General features: G+C 43.8%; 1 protein-coding gene and 1 long non-coding RNA gene across 7 annotated transcripts in view; one reads left to right on the top strand and one right to left on the bottom strand.

Annotated features, from left to right (window-relative positions):
- LOC130358288 (uncharacterized) overlaps positions 1–26,002 on the bottom strand; it is a 128,812-nt gene that overhangs the window by 51,910 nt on the left and 50,900 nt on the right. The gene's annotated exons all lie outside the window — the stretch shown is intronic.
- Positions 1–26,002, top strand: part of KLHL2 (kelch like family member 2) — a 223,970-nt gene that overhangs the window by 159,880 nt on the left and 38,088 nt on the right. For all 5 annotated transcript variants that reach the window (XM_056561229.1, XM_056561221.1, XM_056561215.1 and 2 more), the window contains 3 exons: positions 3,589–3,698; positions 7,784–7,900; positions 8,300–8,449. In XM_056561229.1, the coding sequence (XP_056417204.1) occupies positions 3,589–3,698; positions 7,784–7,900; positions 8,300–8,449 (377 nt within the window). The remainder of the gene's footprint in view (positions 1–3,588; positions 3,699–7,783; positions 7,901–8,299; positions 8,450–26,002) is intronic.

Here is a 26,002-nt window from a genome sequence, read left to right as displayed (position 1 = left end):
CTTTCCTTAGCTTAGCGTACAGAATACATGAGTCCCTGTTACATGTGGCAGATGCCGGAAGCCATGATACAGGAAGTGAAGCAGTAAGCAGGGGTGTGGCTACATACAAAGGAAATGAGTCATAGCTTTCAGGAGAGAGAAACATTTGCATTACCAAAAAAAGGCCACAACGTGGCAGCAAATAGCTAACCATAGAAAATCCATAGGAAATGCAGCATATTATCTGTAAATAGTGGAAAAAAGTATGAAGTGTAAAAAGAAAAAAAAAATGCCCATTTCCCAATAAAAGCCCTGTATTATCACCAAAAAAGATCCAAAACACAAATCATATATATACATAATTGGTATTGCCACGTTTGTAATGATGTGTACTATAAAACTATAATGTAAATTATTCTGCACAGTGAACGCCGTAAAAAAAATCAAACAAATAGCAAAATTCGCCAATTTTGGTACAAATAGAGGAATAAAAAAGATCAAAAGGTAGCACGTATCCCAAAAATGATGCCAATAAAAAGTACAGCTCATCCCACCAAAAACTGAGCCCTTACTCCATGGTGTCGGACGAAAAATAAAAACGTTACGGCTGTTGAAAAATGAATGGCATAAAAAGAATTTTGCTCAGAAAAGAAAAAAAGAACATAGCCATATAAAATGGGTATCGCCATAATCGTACTGACCCACAGAATAAATATAACATCACTTTTACCGCACAGTGTACACCATAAAAATAAAATAAAAACTCCACGTTTTCCAGTTTTTCACAATATTTTGGACATCTGTAGTGCAAAATAACTTATCCCCTATCCAAAGGATAGGGGATAAGTTATAGATCACGGGGGGGGGTCCGAGCTCTGGGGCCCCCTGGGATCTTCTGGACGGGGCCACAGCAGCATGCTGGAAGGGGGGCGTTCCGTCCCCGCATGGCGCGGCGGCCGACACGCCCCTTCCATGTACCCCATAGAGATACATGGAGGGGGCGTGTCTTCCACTGCTTTCTGCTGGGGGACGAAACTTCACTTCCTGCAGACTGCAGTGGCCTGTACAGGAGATCCCGGGGGGGGCCCCAGCGCTCGGACACCCGCTATCTATACCTTATCACCTATCCTTTGGATAGGGGATAAGTTATTTTATGCTGGAATACTCCTTTAAAAGCAGTACAATAATAGAAAAGTATATAACCATGGGTATCTTTTTAATTGTATTGACCCACGTTTTTACTGTAAAATTTAAAGTGTGAAAACGAAACCTTCCAGAATTTGCAAAATTTTTATTTGTTTTTGTTTAAATTTATTCACACAAATAATAATTTTTTTAGTTTACTGTACATTGGATGGTAAAACGAGGGGTCACTACAAAGTACAATTGGTCACGCAAAAAACATGATCACATTACCCAATATGTATGAATGTAACTGAACTGGTTTGTAACAATACAGCAGATTTAGTTTTTTTTCCTGAAGTGCTTCTTCAATGGTCTTCAGTGTTATGTAGGTCAGTCCTAATACAATCCGTTTGCTTTTTACTGACATTCCACAGCAGAATTAATGTGGCTATTCCAGCTAAAGCCATTTATTGCACTGCTTTTGTTCCTGGCCCCAAAGTAACAGTTTCAGGTTAATGTAAGGTTCAGGCTCACTCCCTAGTAATGAGATATGCCTTACGGGCATCCACCTTCAAGCTCATTTTTAGTGTCGCATTTGTTAAAAATTCCTTATTTCCATAGTTTATCTGCTTTTAGGCTGAGTTGGTAGTTTACGTATTAGAAATAGGGCTAAAAAGTAACTTGTTTGTAACAAATTAACAGAAAAAGGGCAGGTCTGAATAAGTTCCTTTCTCTTGCAATATAAACTACAGTATAAAGGCAGTACATGCCCCTTTACATTTCTCAAATAGTTTCCATTTCTTTTTTTTTTTTTCTACTCACAATTTGCTAAAATACATTCACACTTTTCAAAGTTGGTACCTAAAATATGTTTAAAATAATGTAAGCAGAGAATGTAGCTGGCACTACTGGTAACGTAAGCAGAAGTGTTCCATAAGCAATCCTATCTATAGTAATCTACGTAAGCTTCCATTGGTGCTCAGCCCAAACTATATACAAAGCAGCACAGTCCTAGTGATCGTGTAAAGCAGAAGAGAATAAGTGCTAGTCCCAAATATTCAGATCTAAGTTTTATTTCATTCAGCACAATGTAGGTGAACTGGAGTGGTGCAATCTACAGAGACTAGTTGCAGCCATTTCAAGCTTTGCCCTTCCAGCTCTAAAGTGGTTTTGCCTATGTTGTGTAGTTCAAACCGAATTGTTAAAGGGGCTGTGAAAAACCTCTTGTAACCAATCCACAGAACACGGGATAAGTGTCTGATAGTGATGAATGGAACGTGTTCAGTCAACAAGAACCCACCCCCCATTCTGCAGAACGCGGGAGTAGGGCTGGGCGGTATACCGGTTCATACCGAATACTTACATTTTTGTCCTGCACGGTATAGATTTTTCCCATACCACAATACCGGTTTGGCCCCTCCCCCTCAGGAATGAAGGAATTATCAGCCCAGCACTGCTGAACTAATCATATGTGACCCGTGAGCGCTGTTCTGCCCCCTCCCTCCCCGAAATTAATTATCAGCCCAGCGCTGCCCTGTCCAGATGGGGGTAAATACTCACATATCACCCACAAGCGCTGCCTTGCTCGTCCTCTTGTTTGTTATGGGCCGCCGGTGCTGATAATCTATATTATGCGGTATCCCTATGCCCGGGCTACAAAAGATAAACAAAATAAACTTTAACTCACCTTCCCCGTCGGTCTGAACCAGCTTTCAAGGGAATGGAACGTTGGAGAGCAGTCAGCCTATCACCGGCCGCAGCGGTGTTCCGTCTCGGCCAATGATAGGTTGAGCGCATTGTCATGTAAGAAGCCGGCTTCTTACGTGACAGTGGGCTCATCCGATCACCGGCCGAGGCAGAACATCGCTGCGGCCGGTGATAGGCTGATGGCTCTCCGATGTTCCCGTCCCTAGGAAGAGCATAAGGCCGACGTAGGAAGGTGAGTTAAAGTTTATTTTGTTTATCTTTTGCAGCCCGGGCATAGGGATACCGCACAGTATAGAGTATTAGCACCGGTGGCCCGCAACAAAGAGGACGAGGAGGGCAGCGCTTGTGGGTGATGTGAGTATTTACCCCAGCTCTGGGCTAATAATTAATATGGGGGGGGGGGGGGAGGGGGGAAGGGAAATACTATTATACACCGTGGAACCGCCATAAGTTACAAAAATACAGTCATACACACATTTGGTCATACCGCCCAGCCCTACACGGGAGTCCTAATACTTATCTCCGTTCTGGAGTTTATGGGCGATCAGACACTTATCCCCCTAGCCTGTGGATAGGAGATAACTTGTTTATCACTGGGAAACCCCTTTATGTTTTGAGCTGCATAGAAAACAGGCAAATGATTAGAAACAATCCACAGCCGAGACCCAAGGATAGAAAATGTGTTTGTCAGCCGCAGGATGATCCTTCTGTACACAGATCCACTTTTATTGATTAACTCATTCATGGTTCTCCTAACAGTTTTTCTTTTCCTTACAGAACAACACTTTTCAGATATTGTCCAAGGTGAAGAGTTTTTGAATCTTGGCATAGAACAAGTGTGCAGCTTGATCGCTAGTGATAAGCTTACTGTTGTTTCAGAGGAAAAGGTAATTTCTGTTTTTCTTCCTAGCAGCAATAAGAAATGTATATGGAAACATGTTTTTTATAATATGATTCTGTTTGAAGAGAAAATCTGGGTGACACATTCCCTTTAAAGTAGTTATGTACCCCTGCTCTATTGAATAAAAATTGGGTCTGGACATGTGGTGATCACACGGATACTTGATTAGTTAAAAGTTTCAGAATCGATGAAGGATCCTGTTAAAGGGGTACTCCCCTGGAAAACCTTTTTAATTAAATCAACTGGTGCCAGAAAGTTAAATAGATTTGTAAATGACTTCTATTTAAAAATCTTAATCCTTCCAGTACTTATCAGCTGCTGTATGGTCCACAGGAAGTTCTTTTCAATTTGAATTTCTTTTCTGTCTTCACCACATTGCTCTCTGCTGACACCTCTGTCCATTTTAGGAACTGTCCAGAGTAGGAGCAAATTCCCATAGCAAACCTCTCCTGTTCCTGTTTATGGACAATTCCTGACACGGACAGAGGTGTCAGCAGAGAGTACTGTGGTCAGACAGAAAATAAATTCAAAAAGAAAAGAACTTCATGTGGAACATACAGCAGCTGATAAGTACTGGAAGGATTAAGATTTTTAAATAGAAGTAATTTACAAATCTGTTTTAACTTTCAGCCACCAGTTTATTTAAAAAAAAGTTTTCCAGCGGAGTACCCCTTTGACTACAAGAGCTCTCCAAAACAATTAGGGCTATTGTAAAATTATGCAATTCCTAACATTTTCCCATATTCTAAGAATATATACTAGTATTGTGTGATTTCTGTATATTTTCACAGGCTGGCTATGGTTCTTGTTGAGCACTTTTAACCCGATAACGACCATGGACGAGTATAGACGTCCAGGTTGGTGGGCGTTCCGGCACCTGGACGTCTATACTCGTCCATTATTCTCGTGGGTGCTGCCCAGTGCACCCAAGAGATCGCGGCAGGGACTCGGCTGTATCACACAGCCGGAACCCTGCTGCACTGCCGGGACCGAAGTAAACTTCGGTCCCGGCAGTTTTAACCCTTACAGCCGCTGTCATAAGTTAGCACGGGCTGTAAGTGTTCTGACAGAGGGAGGGGGCTCCCTCTGTCTCTCCTGCAGCACCCCGGAGCATCGCAGGGTGCTGCTGCATACCTGGGCAGCCGGGGGTCCTACAAAGACCCCCATGTCTGCCCTGGGTATTGCCAGAAAGGACGTGCCAGAGGCACGTCCTAATATGCTGCCTGCTAGTGAAAACTGGCAGGCAGCATATAACTGCAATGCTTTGGAATACTAAGTATTCCAAAGCATTAAAAAGTGTAAAAATAAATAAATAAAATAAAAGTGTAAAAATAAATAAAAATGTAATAAGTGTTAAAAAAAAAAAGAAAGAAAAAAAATACATACATTTATTAAGTGAATCTAATAAAAAAAAAAAATGCATAATGTGTAGGATCGCATTGGCGGACATCCGCAGCATGTAATATGCTGCGGATGTCCACCATGTGATCCTACACATTATGCAGCAGTCACAGTAATGAGCTCCCTGCTGCGGCTGGGTAGCTTTGTGTGTCCACTCATAGCGGCGGATTTCCCGCCAGCAGTCATGAGCGGACACACTGAGCTACCCAGCCGCAGCAGTGATGGATATATTCGCCATGAGCGGGTGCTTATTCCCACAACATGGCGGATATATCCATCAGGAGCCTTAACTGTCACAGACAGACACGTTATACTGCCAGCCGACCAAGGACCAATCAGAGAGGTCCCTGGTCCAGCCAATAACTTGTAGGGGTGCGGTATATAAATGGGGTCACTTGTGGGGGTGGGGGTACTGTTCTGCCCTGAAAGCCAAATGGCGCTCCTCTCCTGAGTCCTACCACACGGCCAAGGAACCATATATGGCCTAAGCTGGGGTATTTCCGAACATGGGACAAGCAAAATATAGGGTGCATTTCTTTCAATATCAGAAGTGATGTACAAAAAAGATGTCCCACAAGTGATGCATTTGTAAACAAAAAAAAAAAACTAGTTTGTAATAATTCCTGCCAAAAAACTATGTTATTAAAATACTCACTGTACCCCCTAGCGAATACCTTGAGGGGTCTAGTTTTTCAAATTTTGTCATTCAGTTGCTGCAAACCTTGCACAGCGCACAAAAATAAGATGTACTTTTCAAATTTTCAAAATGTCAAGTAAATTTGTTAAATACCGTATATACTCGAGTATAAGCCGAGTTTTTCAGCACGATTTTTCGTGCTGAAAACACCCCCCTCGGCTTATACTCGAGTGAACTCCCCCACCCGCAGTGGTCTTCAACCTGCGGACCTCCAGAGGTTTCAAAACTACAACTCCCAGCAAGCCCGGGCAGCCATCGGCTGTCCGGGCTTGCTGGGAGTTGTAGTTTTGAAACCTCCGGAGGTCCGCAGGTTGAAGACCACTGCGGCCTTCAACATCATCCAGCCCCCTCTCACCCCCTTTAGTTCTGAGTACTCACCTCCGCTCGGTGCTGGTCCGGTCCTGCAGGGCTGTCCGGAGAGGAGGTGGTCCGGTGGCATAGTGGTTCCGGGCTGCTATCTTCACCGGGGGCGCCTCTTCTAAGCGCTTCGGGCCCGGCCTCAGAATAGTCACGTTGCCGTGACAACGACGCAGAGGTGCGTTCATTGCCAACGTACTTCTGCGTCATTGTCAAGGCAACGCCTCTATTCCGGGCCGGAAGCGCGGAGAAGAGGCGCCCCCCGGTGAAGATAGCAGCCCGGACCACCTCCTCACCGGACCACCGCCTCACCGGACAGCCCTGCAGGACCGGACCAGCGCCGAGCGGAGGTGAGTACTCAGAACTAAAGGGGGTGAGAGGGGGCTGGATGATGTTGAAGGCCGCAGTGGTCTTCAACCTGCGGACCTCCGGAGGTTTCAAAACTACAACTCCCAGCAAGCCCGGACAGCCGATGGCTGCCCGGGCTTGCTGGGAGTTGTAGTTTTGAAACCTCTGGAGGTCCGCAGGTTGAAGACCACTGAGGGCGAATGATGAGAAGAGGATGATGAAGGGGGGGGGGGGATGATGAAGGGGGGTGGGGATGATGAAGGGGGGTGTGTGGGATGATTACAAGGGGATGATGAAGGGGGGATGTGTGGGATGATAAGGGGATGATGAAGGGGGGATGTGCGGGATGATAAGGGGATGATGAAGGGGGGATGTGTGGGATGATGACAAGGGGATGATGAAGGGGGGATGTGTGGGATGATAAGGGGATGATGAAGGGGGGATGTGTGGGATGATGACAAGGGGGTGATGATGAGGATGTTAATGACGGGTCTGGATGATGACAGGGGGGGATGAGGTATTTCCCACCCTAGGCTTATACTCGAGTCAATAACTTTTCCTGGGATTTTGGGTTGAAATTAGGGGTCTCGGCTTATACTCGGGTCGGCTTATACTCGAGTATATACGGTACATCTAAAATGTGAATAATAATTTAAAAAAAAGTTGAGAAAATAAAGTAGACATATGAAATGATAATTTTTGATAAAAAAATAACATTATGTATAAATATATGCAACCTATTAACGTCAAAATGACGACAAATCGTCTTTTTTTCAAAAATTTCACGGTTTCTTGCATTGTAAATAAAAAAAATACAAATGATATCGATTAACTTTTACTATTTTCATGTAGTACAACTTGTGACAAAAAAACAATGTCAGAATTGGCAAAACATTACCAGAGTTATTCTCAAAGACATACATCCCAGATTTGAAAAAAAACAGGCCTGGTCTTTGAGGGGCATACAGGCTTAATTAGCTTGGTCCTTAAGGGGTTAAATGAATTAATGGTTATTTATTTTCTAGGATCTCTACCATGTGGTGTTTTAATAATTTGCATATATTTGTATTGCATTTAATATTTGGTACTACATTAATTCTGCTAATGGGTTTGTTGTGCTCCTAAACAAATGCATGAGTATTCAATAATGGCAAGATTGTGGACTGTTTGACACCATTAGCTTTAACAGTAGTGAACAGGTATTAAATGTGATATATTCATATTGTACATTTTTGTAAACCATTTGCTTTTTGCTTTTTCCCATCAAGGTATTTGAAGCAGTCATTACTTGGGTAAGCCACGACAAAGATGTTCGCCAGGAGCACATGGCACATCTCATGGAACATGTCCGCCTTCCTTTACTTTCAAGAGATTATTTAGTGCAGGTAAAACAATCAAATTTAACCTTCACTTAAGTATTTCAGTCTGTTTTCTGTTAAAAGCACTTTTTTTTATTTCTACATATGTTTTTATATTGAACCTGTGGAGGGTTGTGGTATTGTTCAAAAACCCTAAATAGAAGTATAAATAAGACCTAGATCAGCGTGTAAACTATTTCAGGTGAAATTATGACTTGTAGTGCTGTCTCAGGGTAGTAAAGCAGCTTTTCAGCCTTTCTGATACACTTGACAACTGTGCTGTGATAAATGAAGGATCTACTTTAATGTATTCAGTCCTTGGAATGCAAGTGTCACTGATGTTGCATTAGATTATACATTTGAAAAAGTCTGTAAGTACTGTTTGAAATGACTGATTGACTAATAATGTGGGTTTTTTGTTTTAAGAGAGTTGAAGAAGAGACACTAGTGAAAAACAGCAGTGCCTGTAAGGATTACCTCATTGAAGCCATGAAGTACCACTTACTTCCTGGAGACCAACGGACATTGATAAAAAGTGCACGAACGAGACAGAGAACGCCTGTCAGTCTTCCCAAGGTAGAATGTTACATTATCTTACATGGTAGTGCATGGTACATTACATGTAACCAGCTGTGCTGTCCTCAGAAAATGAGAGCAATGCCATGTTCCTTTATATTGGCTCTTGTAACGTTATATGCACTGCTGGTGGAATTGGATACTAGAAATAAAGGAGAGCCTTTCGTTTTGAGGAGATTCTCCACATGACATTCCAGTCAGGTTATTAGCTACTAAGTTGTTAGTTCTAGGCTCAGTAATAGAGCTGCAGTTTGTACATTGGGCTAAGGTGCATCTGACCCCTTAGATGCTGCACCAACTAAATAGGTTGTTCATGTTAGTTTCTGCTTAGCAAACATGGTACTATGCAAATTGGTTTAATATCACTGAAAGGAGCATTTTTTTTATCAGTGATTTTAAAGGGGTACTCCGCCCCGAGACATGTTATCCCCTATCCAAAGGATAGGGGATAACATCTGATTGTGGGGGTTTTAGCTGTCATGCTCTCACATGTATGAAGGGGGCGTGGCGTGACTTCACGAATACGGAAGCCCCAGTGCCTGGCCAGAGATCACAGGGGGCCCAGCAGGTAGACCCCCCCCACGATCAGACATGTTATCCCCTATCCTTTTGGATAAAGGAAAACATGTCTACAGAATTGAAGGAAAACAGAATTGAAGGAAAATACAGCAGTTTTGGGGAACCTTTTATTTAAAACTGTGTGAGTTGCACTTTTATGTACATTTTTAAGTTGTGCAGGTAAGCAAAATGTATGGTTTGTTCTTTGAAATAATTTAATCAGTGACCTGTTGCAATGTATTGTTATAATAAAATGTAAGTTATACTAACATGGTTGAAAAAGACAAAAGCCCATGAAGAATAACATATAACCCTACTGTCTTGATCCAGAGGAAGGCAAAAATGCCTATAAAGCAGATGTGTACTACTCAATTTTAGGAGGAAAATTCCTCCCCCAATTTCAGATAAGGCAGAACAAATCTCCTCCAGAAATCTGGTAACCACAAACTTGAAAAATTACATTTAGCCATATTAAAGGGGTACTCCAGTGGAAAACTTTTTTTTTTTTTTTAAATCAACTGGTGCAAGAAAGTTAAACAGATTTGTAAATTACTTCTATTAAAGAATCTTAATCTTTCCAGTACTTTTTAGGGGCTGTATGCTACAGGGGAAATTCTTTTCTTCTTGGATTTCTCTGATGTCACGACCACAGTGCTCTCTGCTGTCCATTATAGGAACTGTCCAGAGCAGCATATGTTTGCTATGGGGATTTTCTCCTGCTCTGGACATTTCCAAAAATGGTCAGCAGAGATCACTGTGGTCGTGACATCAGAGAAAGCCAAAAAGAAAAGCATTTCTTCTGTAGTATATAGCCCCTAAAAAGTACTGGAAGGATGAAATAATTTACAAATCTGTTTAACTTTCTTGCACCAGTTGATCTAAAAAAAAGTGTTCACGGGAGTACCCCTTTTAAACTTGTCATTTCTTTGCCCAAGCCGCCAGCTTTCCAAAATCCCTCTGTTCTATTATATTATCTGTACATGCACATCTTCTGATAGCTTGGTGTTATTTATCATTCATAGGAAAAGCTGTAAAAAAAAAAAAAAAAAAAATTCTCTATGCCAGAATTTGTTTCCTGGTAACTCACCTTCCTGAAAACATACTTTTAAAAAGTATTAAAAAAGCTGTATGCACAGTTGGGGTGAACTACAGGTCAGGTTACCCCACTAAATAAAAAAGCCTTCACCCAGCTTGCTAGACTGGAGAATAAAACATTATACCAAACAGAATATGGAGATCATACAAGAGCACTTTATTATATAGCTTTGTCATGTTTTTAATACTACTTTTAGTTTAATAATGCTGTAATTGTACTGATCATCAAAATAAAGAACATACCATTTTTATATGTTTTGTTTCTCTTGGAGAAGAGGGATTTGCATACTTCAAACTTTTACAGTATTTTAAAACTGACATATTGTATAAACTGAATGTGTCAGAACAGCTATCTTAAACCACTGTTGTAACACTTCAGTATTGGTCATGTCTATTAGCATATGCAGCAGAAGTGAAAATGTGTAAAACATAAACCATACACTTTCATCTTAAGTGGTTAGAGCACTGTGATCTAGAGCTATATTTTGGTGACTCAAACTTCTACTGAAGTACCTTGAGTTTGATACTATTAGGGTATGTTCTCATGGGTGGATTTATAAGTGAGTTTTCTGTTGCCAGGTAAATTTGAAGCAGACCCTATTAAAATCTATTTAATCAGTGGCTCAAACTCAAAGCGAGAAACTTGCTGCAAAGTCTTTTCTCTACCTTTTAAAGGAGTACTCCGGAAGAGGGGTGTGTTTTTTTTGTTTTTTTTGTTTAAACAAACGTAAAAAATTGAACATCTACTTACCTCCTACTGCTCCCCCAATGCCTCCGTTGTCCCTCTGCAGTCCTCAGTGCACACTTCTTCTGGGTTTCCTGTGGTCAATATGTCATTTTGCGGTTCAGAGAGTCTCTGCTCGCAGCAATGTCCCTCCTCTGCCAGTGATAGGTTAAGCGGCAAAGTGTGACTTATTGAGCCATTGCACACCGAAAAAGATCGGGCCTGAGGCTTAATACGTCGCAGCCATCAATGGCTGAGGCAGGCATCACTGCAGCAAACGATTTACTGAGCTGCAGGATGAGTTATTGACCACAGTGACCTAGGAAGAGGAGCGCACCAGAGGCCACAGTGGGACAACGGAGGCATTAGGGGAACGGCGAGAGGAAAGTAGATTTTTTTTTTTTTTAATACACTTGACAGCATGGCTGTGTTGGTTTAAAAAACAAAGCAAAAAAAAGAAAAAAAAACCCTATCATGAAATACTCATTTAAAGTGCATCTGTTATGTACATAACACATGTGAAGTAGCCCACACATAAGTATTGTCGGAAAATTACTTCACTCGAATGTTTATGATGAAAGAATATTTGCTATGTTTTTTAAAGCATTTTATGTCAACTTTACATAAGAAAAATACCCACAAATGTTGATAGTTTCGTTATCCTACTCACTACTACAGCAATCATACCATAACTTCACTTTTCAGCTTTGCTATAAAGACTGAGACAGTCAGCTGAAGATAGAGTATGTAAAGAGAATTTGCCATAAAAAATTGCCTATTGTTTAAATCTTATTTTGTTTTTGTTAAACATGTTTGTTTTCTTTTCATAATTGTAACATATGCATTTTCTAAATTTTGGTTTCGTTATCTAGATTTGAAAATAATGCTGAAATATTGCAGTTTTCATTCTGACTTCTAGGCCAATAAGTTGATCCTTCCTGTTCTAAAAAAGGAGACTGCTGGAACGTATACTGTACAGGAATATAGATAATATAGTACAGATATAGATAAGACACGATTAACACAACTGGTGCTTAAAGCTCAGCCTCCCCTCCTTGTAGAATGACCTCTGTGCATGTCATAGAGCATGTCAAGAAACCTTTGCCATTCTAGTTAATCTGGTTTACTCTAGTTTATTGTGCTTGCTGTTAACCACTTAAGGACCCAGGGCGTACCTCTACACCCGGAGTCCGCTCCCTTTCTATATCGCGGGGCCACGTCTTCTAACTGGTCGTGACCCGTGGCTAATAACACCGGGCACTGATAGTGGCGCCGTGCGCTATTAACCCTTTAGACGTGGCGTTCAAAGTTGATCGCCGCGTCTAAAGTGAAACTAAACTGCTCCCGGTTAGCTCAGAGGGCTGTTTGGGATCGCCGCAGCGAAATCGCAGCGTCCCGAACAGCTGTAGGACACGAGGAGGGTCCCCCTACCTTCCTCCTGGTGTCCGATCGCCGAATGACTGCTCAGTGCCCGAGATCCAGGCATGAGCAGTCAAGGGGCAGAATCATTGATCAATGGTTTCCTATGAGAAACCATTGATCAATGTAAAAGATCAGTGTGTGCAGTGTTATAGCCCCCTATGGGGGCTATAAAATTGCGAAAAAAAAGTTAATAAAGAAAATTTAACACCTTCCCTAATAAAAGTTTGAATCACCCCCCCCCCCCCTTCCCATTTAAAAAAAAATGTGGTATGACAGCATACGGAAATGTCCGAATTATAAAAATATATTGTTAATTAATCCGCACGGTCAATGGCGTACGCGCAAAAAAAATCCAAAGTCCAAAATAGCGTATTTCTCTATCTGCTCAATCGGGGGACACAGACCATGGGTATATGCTGCTGTCACTAGGAGGCTTGACACTATGGCAACAACAAAGTAGTTGGGCTCCCCAGACCAGATCAAACATTTTTTATTTTTCAAGATTAGGGACGTTTAGATTTTTATTTCCCTTTTCTTTTCATGTTTTTAGGTGGGGACTCGGGAACATAGTGTTAACTGTTTCCCCATTTGCGATTGAGTGGGCACAGGCATCGTGGATGTACTGTCGACCCCCTCTCGCTAACGGTCAGCACCTGGGGTTGTACCTCATGGGTCCTGGTCCCCCTACCTCCCTGCTCGTCTTGCTGTTACAGCCCGGCATGATGCTGGTGACTAGGCTGGGGAGTATATTGGGCTCAAACTTATTGCTCTCTCCCCCCCTTCCCCCCCCCCCCCCCCCCTCTTTTCTTTTGGGGCTGTGGAGTTTTCATTGGGGGCTGTGTCAGTGGTGTAGGACTGTTTTCTTTTTCCCCTCAAACGTCTTGTCAGCACAGACGCTGACTTCAGCAGGACATTTTACTTTAACTTTGGCAGCCGTGCGCTGCTGACATTGCCCTTCTCTGCAAGCGCCGGCTCAAAGATCCGGCCATATCTCCGCAGTGACGTTCGGCCAAAGTTGTCCTTAGCCGTCGGAATGTGCGGACTGCCGGCGGCATCTCCCGCTTCCTCACAGCGCGCACATTAGCTGGGAATATTACTCTCCCCAGCAGGGATTTCATCTATATCATGCGGGCATATTTCTACTCAGGATTCTCCTCCAGACCCTGTGGGCTCTGTTACCCCTCCAGAATGGGTGTCTTCTCTCTGTCTATTTCTGACTTAGCACAGGTCCGTGGTGACTGCCTTGGAGATGTACTCCTTTAGCCAACCCTCTGGAGAGACCCGTTCTCCCTCTCCCTATGTTAAGTGCTCTCATAAGCGCACCAAGAGTAGTTACTCAGATTCATCTCAGGAGTCTATTAGCAGACATAGGCTCTCCTCTCATAGGTATCGCCTCTCTGCCTCAGCAGCCCACACAAGCACCTCCTCGAAGAGGCGCTCACCAGGTCTCAGACGCGACGGGTGGTAAAAGTTCCTTGTTACCCCAAAATAAGGCTTGCAGCACTACCTCTCGCCGAAAGTCTACATCCTCTCGGGCATTTGGTTCCAGTGGGACATCCAGACAGGCGCCCACACGGGACAAGAAGGCTTTCTCCTTCCAAATCCGTCCCTCCTGGAAATCGAATAACCGCTCCGGTAGTTTCTCGGCAAAAGCGGGAAACCGCAAGCCTTCCTCTGCCTGAAGGGACGCCCCCACACGCGTATTTTTCTCTGGTGGGAGATAGTCTACTTCTCTTCCGAGACATTTGGTCTGCACACGTGCAGGACTCCTGGGTCAGGGACGTGGTGTCCAATGGATGCCGGATCGAATTTGCCTCCCTTCCAAGGGACCACTTTTTTCGTTCCAGGGCTACCCAGTCCCCCTCTCTGGCCAAGGCCTTTCGGGGCACACTCCAGTCGGATATAGGATCGAATTTGTCTCCCTTCGAATGGACCGCTTTTTTCGTTCCAGGGCTCCCCAGTTCCTCTCTCTGGCCAAGGCCTTTCGGGGCACACTCCAGTCCCTCCTCATTCAGGAAGTTCTTGTCCCGGTTCCTCCAGAAGAACGTTTTTGGGGTTTTTATTCCAACCTCTTTGTGGTCCCCAAAAAAGGAGGTTCCGTGCGCCTGATCCTAGATCTGAAGCGCCTAAACCAATATAATCTCCGCCATTTCTGCATGGCATCTCTCCGTTCGGTTGTGGCATCCATGGATCAAGGAGAGTTTCTTTCCTCAGTGGACATTCGGGAAGCCTACCTCCATATTCCAATTTTTCTGGGACATCAGCAGTGTCTCCGCTTTGCAGTTCCGGAAGGCTATTTTCAATTTGTGGCCCTTCCATTTGGTCTGGCCACTGCTCCGAGGGTCTTCACCAAGGTCCTGGCACCTGTGGTCGCCCTCTTACGGTCGAGAGGTGTCTCAGTGATTCCGTATCTGCATGACCTCCTGATCAAGGCCCCAACCAGAACCCAGAATCGTGAAAGCCTCAGTCTCACTCTTCAAACATTGTCTCTTTTCGGTTGGATGGTCAATCAAGACAAGTCCAACCTAACTCCCACTCAGTCTCTAATTTTTCTGGGACTCCAGTCTGACACCGTGTCCGCCCAGATTCTGCTTCCGACGGACAAATGTCTGGTCCTCTTGTCAGGAGTTCAGATGCTTCTGAAGCCTGCTCCGGTGTCCGTTTGCTTTTGTATGCAGGTTCTGGGTCAGATGGTGGCGGCCCAGTTTCATTACCATCCTCTCCAACTTGCGATCGAAGGACAATGGAGATTTGTCCCACCGGGATAGAAGAGCAAGAGCATTCTATCTTGGAGGTCTCGCCAGTCCCTTCTGTGGTGGCTTCACTCCCATGCGGTGATGGCCGAGGTGTCCAGGCTTCTTCTCTGTGCGCAACTAAGTGTACCAGAAATCTCAGCGATATACATTCCAGGAGTAAGCAATTGGGAAGCGGACTTTCTCAGCCGATCCTCCGTCGACTCAGGCGAGTGGTCTCTTCATCCGGAGGTGTTTGCAGAGATCTGCAACCTCTGGGGCATTCCGGACGTAGACCTATTGGAGTCACACCACAACCAGAAGGTCCCTCTCTTTGTGGCGAAGTCCCGGGATCTCTTGGCTCTGGCCATGCATGCCCTGGTGATTCCTTGGTCGGACTTTGCCCTACCTTATCTTTTCCCTCCTTCCCAGGGTCCTGAGAAAACTCAAAGCAGAGGGTGTTCCCGCCATTCTCGTGGCTCCGGACTGGCCCAGGAGGGCATGGTACTCTGACGTGGTCAGACTTCTGGACAACGTTCCGCTGCACTTTCCTCATCATCCGGACCTTCTCTCTCAAGGTCCACTTTGCCACCCCAATTTACTGACGGCGTGGCGGTTGAGACCGTGGTTTTGAGGGCTCAGGGTTTCTCTCCCCAGGTGATTCGCACTATGCTCTGGGCGCGCAAGCCCTCTTCTGCAAAGATTTACCACCATACTTGGCGATCTTATTTTCGTTGGTGTGAATCTCACTCCTTTTCTCCTGTTACATTCTCTCTCCCTTGACTTCTTTCCTTTTTACAGTCGGGGCTAGAACAACAGTTAGCTCTGTTTCCTTAAGGGTTAGGTTTCGGCCCTTTCCATTCTTTTTCAACGTCCTCTAGCGTCTGATCCCCATATCCGGACTTTTCTTCAGGGAGTGGCCCATGCGGCCCCTCCATACAGGTCTCCTACACCACCTTGGGACCTGAACTTGGTGCCCCCTTTGAACCTCTCAGGGACATTCCTTTTCGCCTTCTCTCTTGGAAGGTGGCGTTCCTGATTACGATTACCTCTATTAGGAGAGTTTCAGAGCTGGCAGCTCTCTCCTGCCACGCTCCCTTCCTGATTGTACACCAGGACAAAGTTGTTTTCATCCGGTTCCGGTTGTTTTTGCTTTTCATCTTAATGAGGACATCATCCTTCCGTCCTTTTGTCAGTCTCCATCTCATCCCAAGGAACGTTTGCTCCACAAACTGGATGTGGTGAGGGCTGTACGGACCTATCTCTGTCACTTCTTCCTTTCGGCAGAGTGACTCCTTTTTTGTTCTTGCAGAAGGTCACCGTAGAGGACAACTTGCTTGTAAGGCCACCATTTCTCGGTGGATCCGATCTGCTATTTCAGAAGCCTACCGCTGCAAGGGGAAGACTCCACCCTTCAGGGTTTCGGCTCATTCCACTCGTTCTGTCGGAGCATCCTGGGCTCTCCACAACAAGGCTTCGGCCTCACAGGTTTGTAAGGCAGCCACTTGGTCGTCTTTGCATACCTTCACAAAGTTCTACCAGATTCATACCTTTGCATCCTTTTGATGCTAGTCTGGGATGCAAAGTGTTGCAGGCGGCTGCGGTCCAGCCTTCCACCTGATGGATTTTCACTTTGCCCACACTAGGGACTGCTTTGGTAAATCCCATGGTCTGTGTCCCCCCAACAAAGCCGATAGAGAAAAAGAGATTTTTGTACTTACCGTAAAATCTCTTTCTTGAAGGATCCATTGGGGAACACAGCACCCACCCTTATTTTCTCTGGTGTTCCTGGTCCAGTTATCTGTCCAAGGGTGTGTTCAGTTAATTTTTATTCTGTGGTTTCCTCCGACTGTTTATGGTTCTTTTCTGACCCGTCGGTCCTCTCCTACTGCTCTGGGACTAAAATTGATTAGCTCAGGTGCCTGTAGGTGGGTATATCCTGCTGGGAGGGGCCGACTTTTTTTTCTTGTTGCCATAGTGTCAATCCTCCTAGTGACAGCAGCATATATACCCATGGTCTCTGTCCCCCAATGGATCCTTCGAGAAAAAGATTTTACTAAGTACAAAAATCTCCTTTTTTGGTCACTTTGTATATCATGAAAAAATGAATAAAAAGACATCAATAAGTCCGATCAATACAAAAATGGTACTGCTAAGAACTTCAGATCACATTGCAAAAAATGAGTGCTCATACGCAGAAAAATAAGTGATAGGGGTCAGAAGATGACAATTTTAAACTTATAAATTTTCCTGCATGTAGTTATGATTTTTTTCAGAAGTACGACAAAATCAAACCTATATAAGTAGTATATTATTTTAATCGTATGGACCTACAGAATAAAGATAAGGTGTCATTTTTAACGAAAAATGTACTGCGTAGAAAAAAATTTGGGGGGTAAAATGACTGATGTCATTATGAAGTAGAATTGGTGGCACAAAAAATAAACCACCATATGGATTTTTAGGTGCTTAATTTAAAGAATTATGATTTTTTTTTAAAGGTAAGGAGGAAAAAACAAGTGCAAAAACTGAAAAACCCTGGGTACTTAAGGGGTTAAAGGAGATATCCAGTGCTGAAAAACTTATCCCCTATCTTAAGGATAAGTCTGGGCATCCACTTGGCAAATGAGGTTCAATGTGGATAAATGTAAAGTTATGCATCTGGGTACTAATAACCTGCATGCGTCGTATGTCTTAGGGGGGATTAAACTGGCAGAGTCACTGGTAGAGAAGGATCTGGGTGTACTTGTAGATCAGACTACAAAATAGCATGCAATGTCAGGCTGCTGCTTCCAAAGCCGGCAGGATATTGTCATGTATAAAAAGAGGCATGGACTCGAGGGGCAGGGACATAATACTCCCCCTTTATAAAGCATTGGTACGGCCTCACCTGGAATATACTGTTCAGTTTTGGTCGCCTGTTCATAAAAGGGACACTGCGGAGTTGGAAAGGGTGCAGAGACGCGCGACTAAACTAATATGGGGCATGGAACATCTTAGCTATGAGGAGCGATTAAAGGAGTTACAATTGTTTAGTCTTGAGAAGAGACGTTTAAGGGGGGATATGATAAACGTATATAAGTATATTAATGGCCCATACAAAAAATATGGAGAAAAACTGTTCCAGGTTAAACCCCCCCAAAGGACGAGGGGGCACTCCCTCCGTCTGGAGAAGAAAAGGTTTAGTCTAAAGGGGCGGCACGCCTTCTTTACCGTGAGGACTGTGAATTTATGGAACGGTCTACCTCAGGAACTGGTCACAGCAGGAACAATTAACAGCTTTAAAGCAGGGTTAGATACATTCCTGGAACAAAATAACATTAATGCTTATGCAGAATTATAAAACTACATCCCTTTCCCTTATCCCCTTACATCCTTCCCTTCAATCCCCTGGTTGGACTTGATGGACGTATGTCTTTTTTCAACCATACTAACTATAAGGATAGGGGATAAGTTTCAGATCGGGGGGGGGGGGGGTCAGACAGCTGGGTCCCCCCGCGATCACCTGTACGGGGCCCCAGCAGCCCGCGGGAAGGGGGCGTGTTGACCACCGCACAAAGCGGCCGCTGACACGCCCCCCTCAATACAACTCTATGGCAGGGCTGGAGCGCTGCCTTCGGCAATCTCTGGCTCTGTCATAGTGTTGTATTGAGGGGGCGTGTTGTCGGCCGCTTTGTGCGATGGTCGACACCCGCTATCTGGCCAGTGAGCCAGGGCCCCCGTAAAGAAGATTGGGGGGGCCCCACGGTTGGACCCCCCCGCGATCTGAAATTAATCCCTTATCCTTCGGGATAAATTTTTCAGCACTGGACTACCCCTTTAAACATGTCTCTAATCATTGTTAAAAAACAGTTTAGGCATGACTGCAGCTCCCATACTAAAACTACATTTTTCACCAAGGTAAGGCTCTGTATTCATCTTTTCTGTCACTCTGGAGAGATAAGGTAGGACCCCTCTGTAGGTAGTTTGACCTTGTTATGATAGATTTCCCCCTTTAGGTAGCTAGCCCGCTATATGCAGGACCCCCAAAAAAGTGAGGCACTTACTTTTATACTACTGTTCTCTGTAAAATTGTAGCTGCATTTTTCCGTGCCCATGTGATGGCTGAACAGCTTCCTTGTCCATAAGTTTGAGTCCCATATTGGAGCATGTGCTTGAGTGCAGTGGCACTGCGTGCTGGCTCCTGGTCCATGTTATGTGCTAAGTGGGTAATGTAAACTTAATTACAGCTATGGAATTGGTGGGTAGGACCCCTAGATACCAACTTGAGAGAATAGCATACAACAAATTTTGTCACAAGTGCAATAGAGGTACAGAAGATAAACGCATGCCCCCAATTTAGCATACTTTATCTAAAAGACAGTCGGTTAGCTAAAGACAAAAAAAATATCTGTATTCAGTTCGCAATAATAAAGCATATATTATGTAGCAGCAGTCTCCACAATTCCTGCATCTATATCTAGGGATCGACCGATTATCGGTTTGGCTGATATTATCGGCTGATATTCACGATTTTGGACATTATCGGTATCTGCAATTACCTTGCCGATATGCCGATAATGCCCCGTCCCCCCTGGCCAGAGACTGCTGGCGCTGCACCTTTGCCTCCCCCATCCATGGAATATCGGTATAAATTATCGGCTATCGGCCTGAAAGGTCACAGATTATCGGTATCGCCGATATCAGTCGATCCCTATGATGCTCTGACATTAAAAATTTGTGCTTTAACTCCATAAGGCTGTAATCATGAATACTTGTACGTGCTGTCTTGTGATCTTCCGCCATTTAGGGTGAATATCTATCCACAGGTGTAATATGTAATTCAAATGGAAATGAGCAAAAAACATTTGCAGAACCGGAAGTCTTATTCTGGAGGACACCCCGACCACTGGCATCTCAACCGGGGGGAAAAAAAATGCGACTGATGCTGCGCCACTGCAGTTGATTGACACCACCACCACCACTACTGCTGCTGTTAGTGTCCATAAAGCCTCCTACACATTTCAGTGAATCATTTCTTCTTCATCAACCCTGACTTGTCATGCAAAAATATGGGGGGGTGCTGTTTGCGTTCTCAATTTATATAACACAATGCAGAAGGGAGGATGGTTAAAGGGGTTCAGTGATGGTTTCCATAGCAGTGTTATCACTTAGCTCTTGCAGCTGCATGGTTCATTGATACTGATAGGAGAGACTTCGGACTGCAGAAGATATCATACTCCCATGATATCTCTTCATCAGATACAAGTTGGAAAACAATAGTTCATATATCAGTTTATTTCTGCTTTATGCCTGGTGGGAAACACAGCTTTTCATGTGCAGAAGAGTTGATCTTTAATGTGTACCTGTCTCGGTTCTCAGACCTCGACCAGTCAGGAGATAGAACCAGGATTAGACTGGGTGACTGAGTGCTTTTCACCCTGCTCTGTGTCATGTGATCGAGGCACACTCCATAGACCTACGTTGAGTGTGTCTTGGTCACATGATGCAGAGCAGGGAGAGAACATGCTGAGTGTAGACTTCTCCCTGCTCGTTGTCCTGGTCTGTGGAGGTCTGACCCCCACTGATCAACACTTTTGGCATAGTCAAAAGTGCCCATTTAAACCTTTCTGTGTTCTCCGGGAACCCAATCCAGTTAATCCACATTATTACCAGGATTTTTATAGGGATTATACAGCTGAAACCAGAAGTTTACATACACTACATACAGTTTGAGCAATGCTACCAAATACTAATTAAATGTATGTAAACTTTTGACTTTGCAGAAAGTAATAAAAATGCCTTGGAAAATTCTCTCATTATACTGGCATTTGGCAAATATAAATGATTTTGGTAATCCTAAGCGGACCCCAATATTCATGGGGTGACCGTTGGTGACGGCGAATACAAATGTTCTGCTTTTGCTGCTGATCTTCTAGTTTACCTTACGGACCCCGTTGTGTCCCTGCTCTATCTCATGATGCGCCTACAAAAGTTTGGTGCGTGGTCTAACTTTAAAATTAACTTCTCCAAATCGGAGGCGCTTAATGTCTCCTTGCCAGGACGTACAGTAGACTCTCTCCACTCGGCCTTCCCTTTTACTTGGCCCCCTCGAGGCATTACTTATTTAGGGACTAGGATGCCGTCCAACCTCTCTTAATTGTTCTCCCTTAACTTTTCCTCCCTACTGGCACAGTTTCGTGTAAACTTGACTACCTGGGACAAGAGGGAGTTCTCTTGGTTTGGTTGGATGAGCATTCTAAAAATTAACCTCCTGTCCCGCCTGTTGTATCTCCTGCAAATCATCCCTATTCACCTCCCCGCCTCCTTTTGGCGTCTCATACATTGATGTTTTTGGTTGGTTGTCTGGTCATTGACATGTCCCCGCTTGAACCTTCTGCTCCTCTCCAGGTCTAAATTATTTGGAGGTGCGGGCTTGCTTGACTGTTGCCTGTACATTTTAGCTTGTGTACATGCTCGTGTCCTTGACTGGTCGCACAACTTCAATTCTCAGCTGTGGGTTCGCCTTGCCCAAGATATACGTCCTAAAGCCCTGGCCACCCTGCCTTGGACCTGGTCCCCGGCCCAGCTGTCCACCTACCAGACTTCCTATTCCATCCGTCATACTCTCACCTCTCTACATTCTGCTGGGGCAGGGTGCTGCTTGATTGACCGCCTGGGTCCTCTTCTCCCTTTGACTGACCACCCGGGCTTTCCACCTGGGGCTTCCTCTGCGGGGACCTTTCTTGGTGCCTCCCAGTCTCCTCCCCTCTGTTTTTGCCAGGTTTTAGCTGCGCGCCGGCTTAAACCCCTAGAAACTCTACTGGTGGAGAGGCCGTCCTGTAGGCGAGCCCCCTTCTCCTATCTTCAATTGCGTAATTTCTACTCCTCTCTCCCGGCTTCCTTTGAGCTGCATTGAGACCTGACGCAATTTGAGCGTCTTTGTCTTGCCTCATCATACCCCAGACACTCCATCTCTATTCTCTGACATGTTATTGTCCCCTAGGTCTCTATCCCTCCCGGCATACTGCCGTGCTTGGGAAGCTGAGCTAGGTAGAACATTCTCCCCGGAGGACTGGGCTAGATGCTTTTACCTGACTGATAAAGCTACGATTGCTACCAAAGCGCAAGAGACCTGCTACAAAATTATGCTTCGCTGGTACGGAGTGCCAGCAACCCTGCATCACTGGTATCCTTCCGTTTCGAAGGCTTGTTGGCGGTGTGGAGAAGCAGTGGGTACGATGACGTGTATTTGGTGGGATTGCCCCGCACTCGTCTCGTTCTGGCATACAGTCCTACAGGTTATTTCAGAAGTGTCAGGTGTTTATGTCCCTCATACCCCTGAGGCTGCCTTGCTTTTTATGTTCCCTATGGCGCAAGCGAGCTACAAGACGTCTTTGGCGCAACACCTCCTTCAGGCTGCGAAAACGGTCATTCCCCGGAGGTGGAAGTCTACAGACCCTCCCACCCTGGAGGAATGGTTTGCGGAGGTTGCTCACATTCGCCATATGGAGGTATTAATGACTGTCCTCCCAGCGGATGCTGCTCGGCCACCTGGCTTCCCTGGTCGCAATTTTGTTCCTCCCAGAGGTATAGGTCCCTGAGTTAGATCCTCTATGCTTGGGTAGCTATGTTGTCCCTTCGCAGCCCTTCCCTTCCCTCAATGGAGACTCATCTCCTGTCAGCTCCCTGCTATTTATGTTGTCTTTTTTCGTCTTGTCTTATGCTCTTACTTTCTTTGTCCTTTTGGGTTTTCTCTTCTTCTTTCTTATTTTGTCCCTTCTTGATTGTTTACTGTACTTGGCAATGTGCTGGTGTGTTTTTTTTTTTTTTATTTATTTTTTTTTTTCTAAGCTCCAAATGTTGTGGACGGGCCTCCTTCCTAGTTTATTCCTTAGCTGGCTCCCTTTCCTGCAGCTCTGGACATCATGTGTCCTCTACTCTACTTGTCCTGTCGCTCTTCCCACTATTCTCATTGCCTCTCATATTCCTTCACTACATAGGCATTGTTTTTGTTGTGTACTGTTTCATTTTGATTATGTTTTTGTCCTTTCTGGCCTCCCCTGGCCACTGGATCTTTGTTTACTTCTGTTATTGCATACCTTGTATGTATATATTTCTTTGTTTACCAATAAACTTCTATTTTGAATTTGAAGAGAGAAAAAAAAACGTATAGAAGGCAAAGCACACTCTGCATCGGTGGCGTCCTGTATATTCCTTATGCAGCAGGAGACTCCACAACTTGGGTGACTGCAGGGTGGTGCACTCGTGGTATGAAATAAGAACTTATGTGAGAACAGCCAAGAGAAAAATTGCAAATGTAGCACTCACCCTTTCTTTGAGTCATAGAAGCTTTACTGGGAAGATTTCATTCTTGTACACAGATCCACATCACGGATAGAGAACAGACAAACAGCCCCCTGCAAACATCTTTTTCATGTTCTGTTTTTTTCATTGCACTGTAATACAATGTACTATGTTCTGCATAGCGATGGAAATACTATAAAGGTTTACTTTAAATCTGAGTTTTTCAGTCCATGTGGTGGTTTAACCTCTACATTTTGTCACATGTTTTGAATAATATTAATTTACTGCTAAATATTCAGCAAAATTGGAACTAGAATTGTCTGTATATGTATACCCTATTTCTGGCACTCCATACCTATCCCACACTATTCCCAGCTCAGGGGCGGTTCACAGCACAATCCGGATGTCTGAGGGAATGTCCATGTTTGGAGCGAAACATCAGTAATTTTCTGTATGGTTGCTGGATTCCGAAAACTACCGTAATACCCAAAAACTATTCGAGTGCCAACTTTCTTTGTTGTTTGCAAAAGGATTTGAATTCTACTTGGGCACAATTTACTAAGGAGAGTGCCATATATTACCCATACTTATACCCTTTTTCTGATCATAATTGCTGTGCTTTCCGTGGTCATTTTTATTTTTTGCTTGTTTATTTAGCTTTCTATTCTTTCTGGGTGTTAATGCAGATGAGATTATAGTATTGTTCCAAAAGGTGTAATAGACTGCTTTGCTGTATCACATTGTGAATGCTTAAGAAAAAAAAAAACGTGCATATAAAATAACACCACTCCGTTATGTAAAAACGGGAGGGTCTAAGGCTCAAAACAGGACACTTACAAGATGACTGCAATTGAATCCTGAAAATACATATGAGTCCTAAACATATGGGAAGTACAACTCTAAAAGGAGGAAAGATCACTTTCATGGCTGAAATGGGGAGGACCAAGGAATGGCTGCACTTCCATGAATCAATTGGAGGATGAGAATCGTTTGCCTTTTTAATGTATTTTGTTAATTTTTACAACCTTAATGTATTTTCTACTTTTCTATAATCCCTAACCATATAAAGTTTTTTTCTTGCATGTGTAAAATATGTAACTAATGCAAGTGTGTATGCATTTTGTTATAACTTTCTTTTCATTATAAACCTGTTGATGAGCCTGTAATCAGTTGAACTGTATATATGTGACAGTGCTGTTGTGTATTTTTTATGGATGTTGAATACTGCAATGTGACAAATACTAATTTCCAGCTAATTTATTTTGACAACGGTTTACTATAAGGTCACCTCAAAACAAGGTACCTGGAGGGTCAATCTCTAGAAGTGAGTCTCTGGTGGTTTAAAGAAAATACACAATACACAAATAGCTGAATAGTGACCTATGTGTTCTTACTGCCTGCCACTTTCCCAAAGAAGTGTGTGTATGTATGTATTTTATTTTTTAATAGAGCAAGTTGGTCCAAGGCTTTGAGGTTTTTGTTCAGACTCCTGGCTTCTCAATTATCCTGATGTATGAGCCAGGAGCATGTTATAGAGCCTCTGTGTACAGAGACCTGCTTGTCCTTAGTGCACAGAGTCCTGCTTGTCCACCCTCACTTCCTGTATTTGGACTCCTCATAAAGACACACATGCAATAGCTGCAGGGACAAAAATATACACATTTTTTAACCAATGTGTAATGGTATTATCTACATTATATTAAAAAGTTTTTGTTGACGACAGGTACACTTTAAAGTGTTTCAGTAATTAAAAAAAAATAAAAATAAACTTTTGACATATCAGAAACATACCAAAAGTTTTGGGGTCTGGGTCACCTGCTGCAGGAGACAGATTCTATAAAGCCTTTCTCATGCAGTGGGGAGTGTAGCACTCTTCTTCCTGTTCATTATAGCAATCGATGGGTGTCTCAGCATCCAGACCGCAATTGATTTACCTAAGTTATATTTTTACATTTTTTTTATTTTTGATAGCATTTTAACAATCATTGCTGGCATGAGCTGTCGATGTCTTTGGTGGAAAAACTTTACCACTAATACTTTTTAACACAAAGTAAACATGCTTAGTTTGTACAACAAATACTTTAATGGAGATATTTGATTTCATTTTCAAATACCCATTTAGGGATTCTGAGTTAGAGAGGTTTTCCCTGATCAAACCTTTGTCTATTAACCAGAAAAGCTACAAATAGCTTCTGTCGTTGTGAAGGATCATTATGGATAGACAGCCCATTGATTTATATGGGGTGCTTGCAATGCCTCATGTCACTGCCTCAGTAATTGAACATTTGCTGCCAGGCCTCCCCACAGATTATAACAGATTGTTGGGGTTGACCCTAAGAGTATGCTCACACTGGGCAATTCCAGCGTAAATTGCCGTGTAATTACGCAACCGAAATTATGCGCAGTGAACATTAGCCTCGGTGTGAATCCGTGAGACCAATTGGCACTGAGGAATTTCGGCATGGACTATTTCGCAGCTGAAATTGTTCCTCTCAAAGAATGAACATTTATTCTTTGAGCAGAATTAAGCGAGCACTGCATAGCCGTCAATGGTGACGGCGCAGTGCTACCTCCGAAGGATCTCAGCAGCGGCTGCAAGATTGAATCTCTGTAAGCGGAATTCTGCAAGATTTGCCCAGTGTGAACATACCCTACCACTGAGAAGAAAAACTTCTCCTTCCTAATTTGTGAAAATTTGCACGGTTTCCTTGACTCTCAGCAAAGAAATACATAAGT

This window comes from Hyla sarda, chromosome 1, assembly GCF_029499605.1.
Source record: "Hyla sarda isolate aHylSar1 chromosome 1, aHylSar1.hap1, whole genome shotgun sequence".
NCBI lineage: Eukaryota > Metazoa > Chordata > Amphibia > Anura > Hylidae > Hyla > Hyla sarda.
The sequence above is the reverse complement of the archived record's forward strand: the minus strand, read 5'-3'. Positions and strand labels throughout refer to the sequence as shown.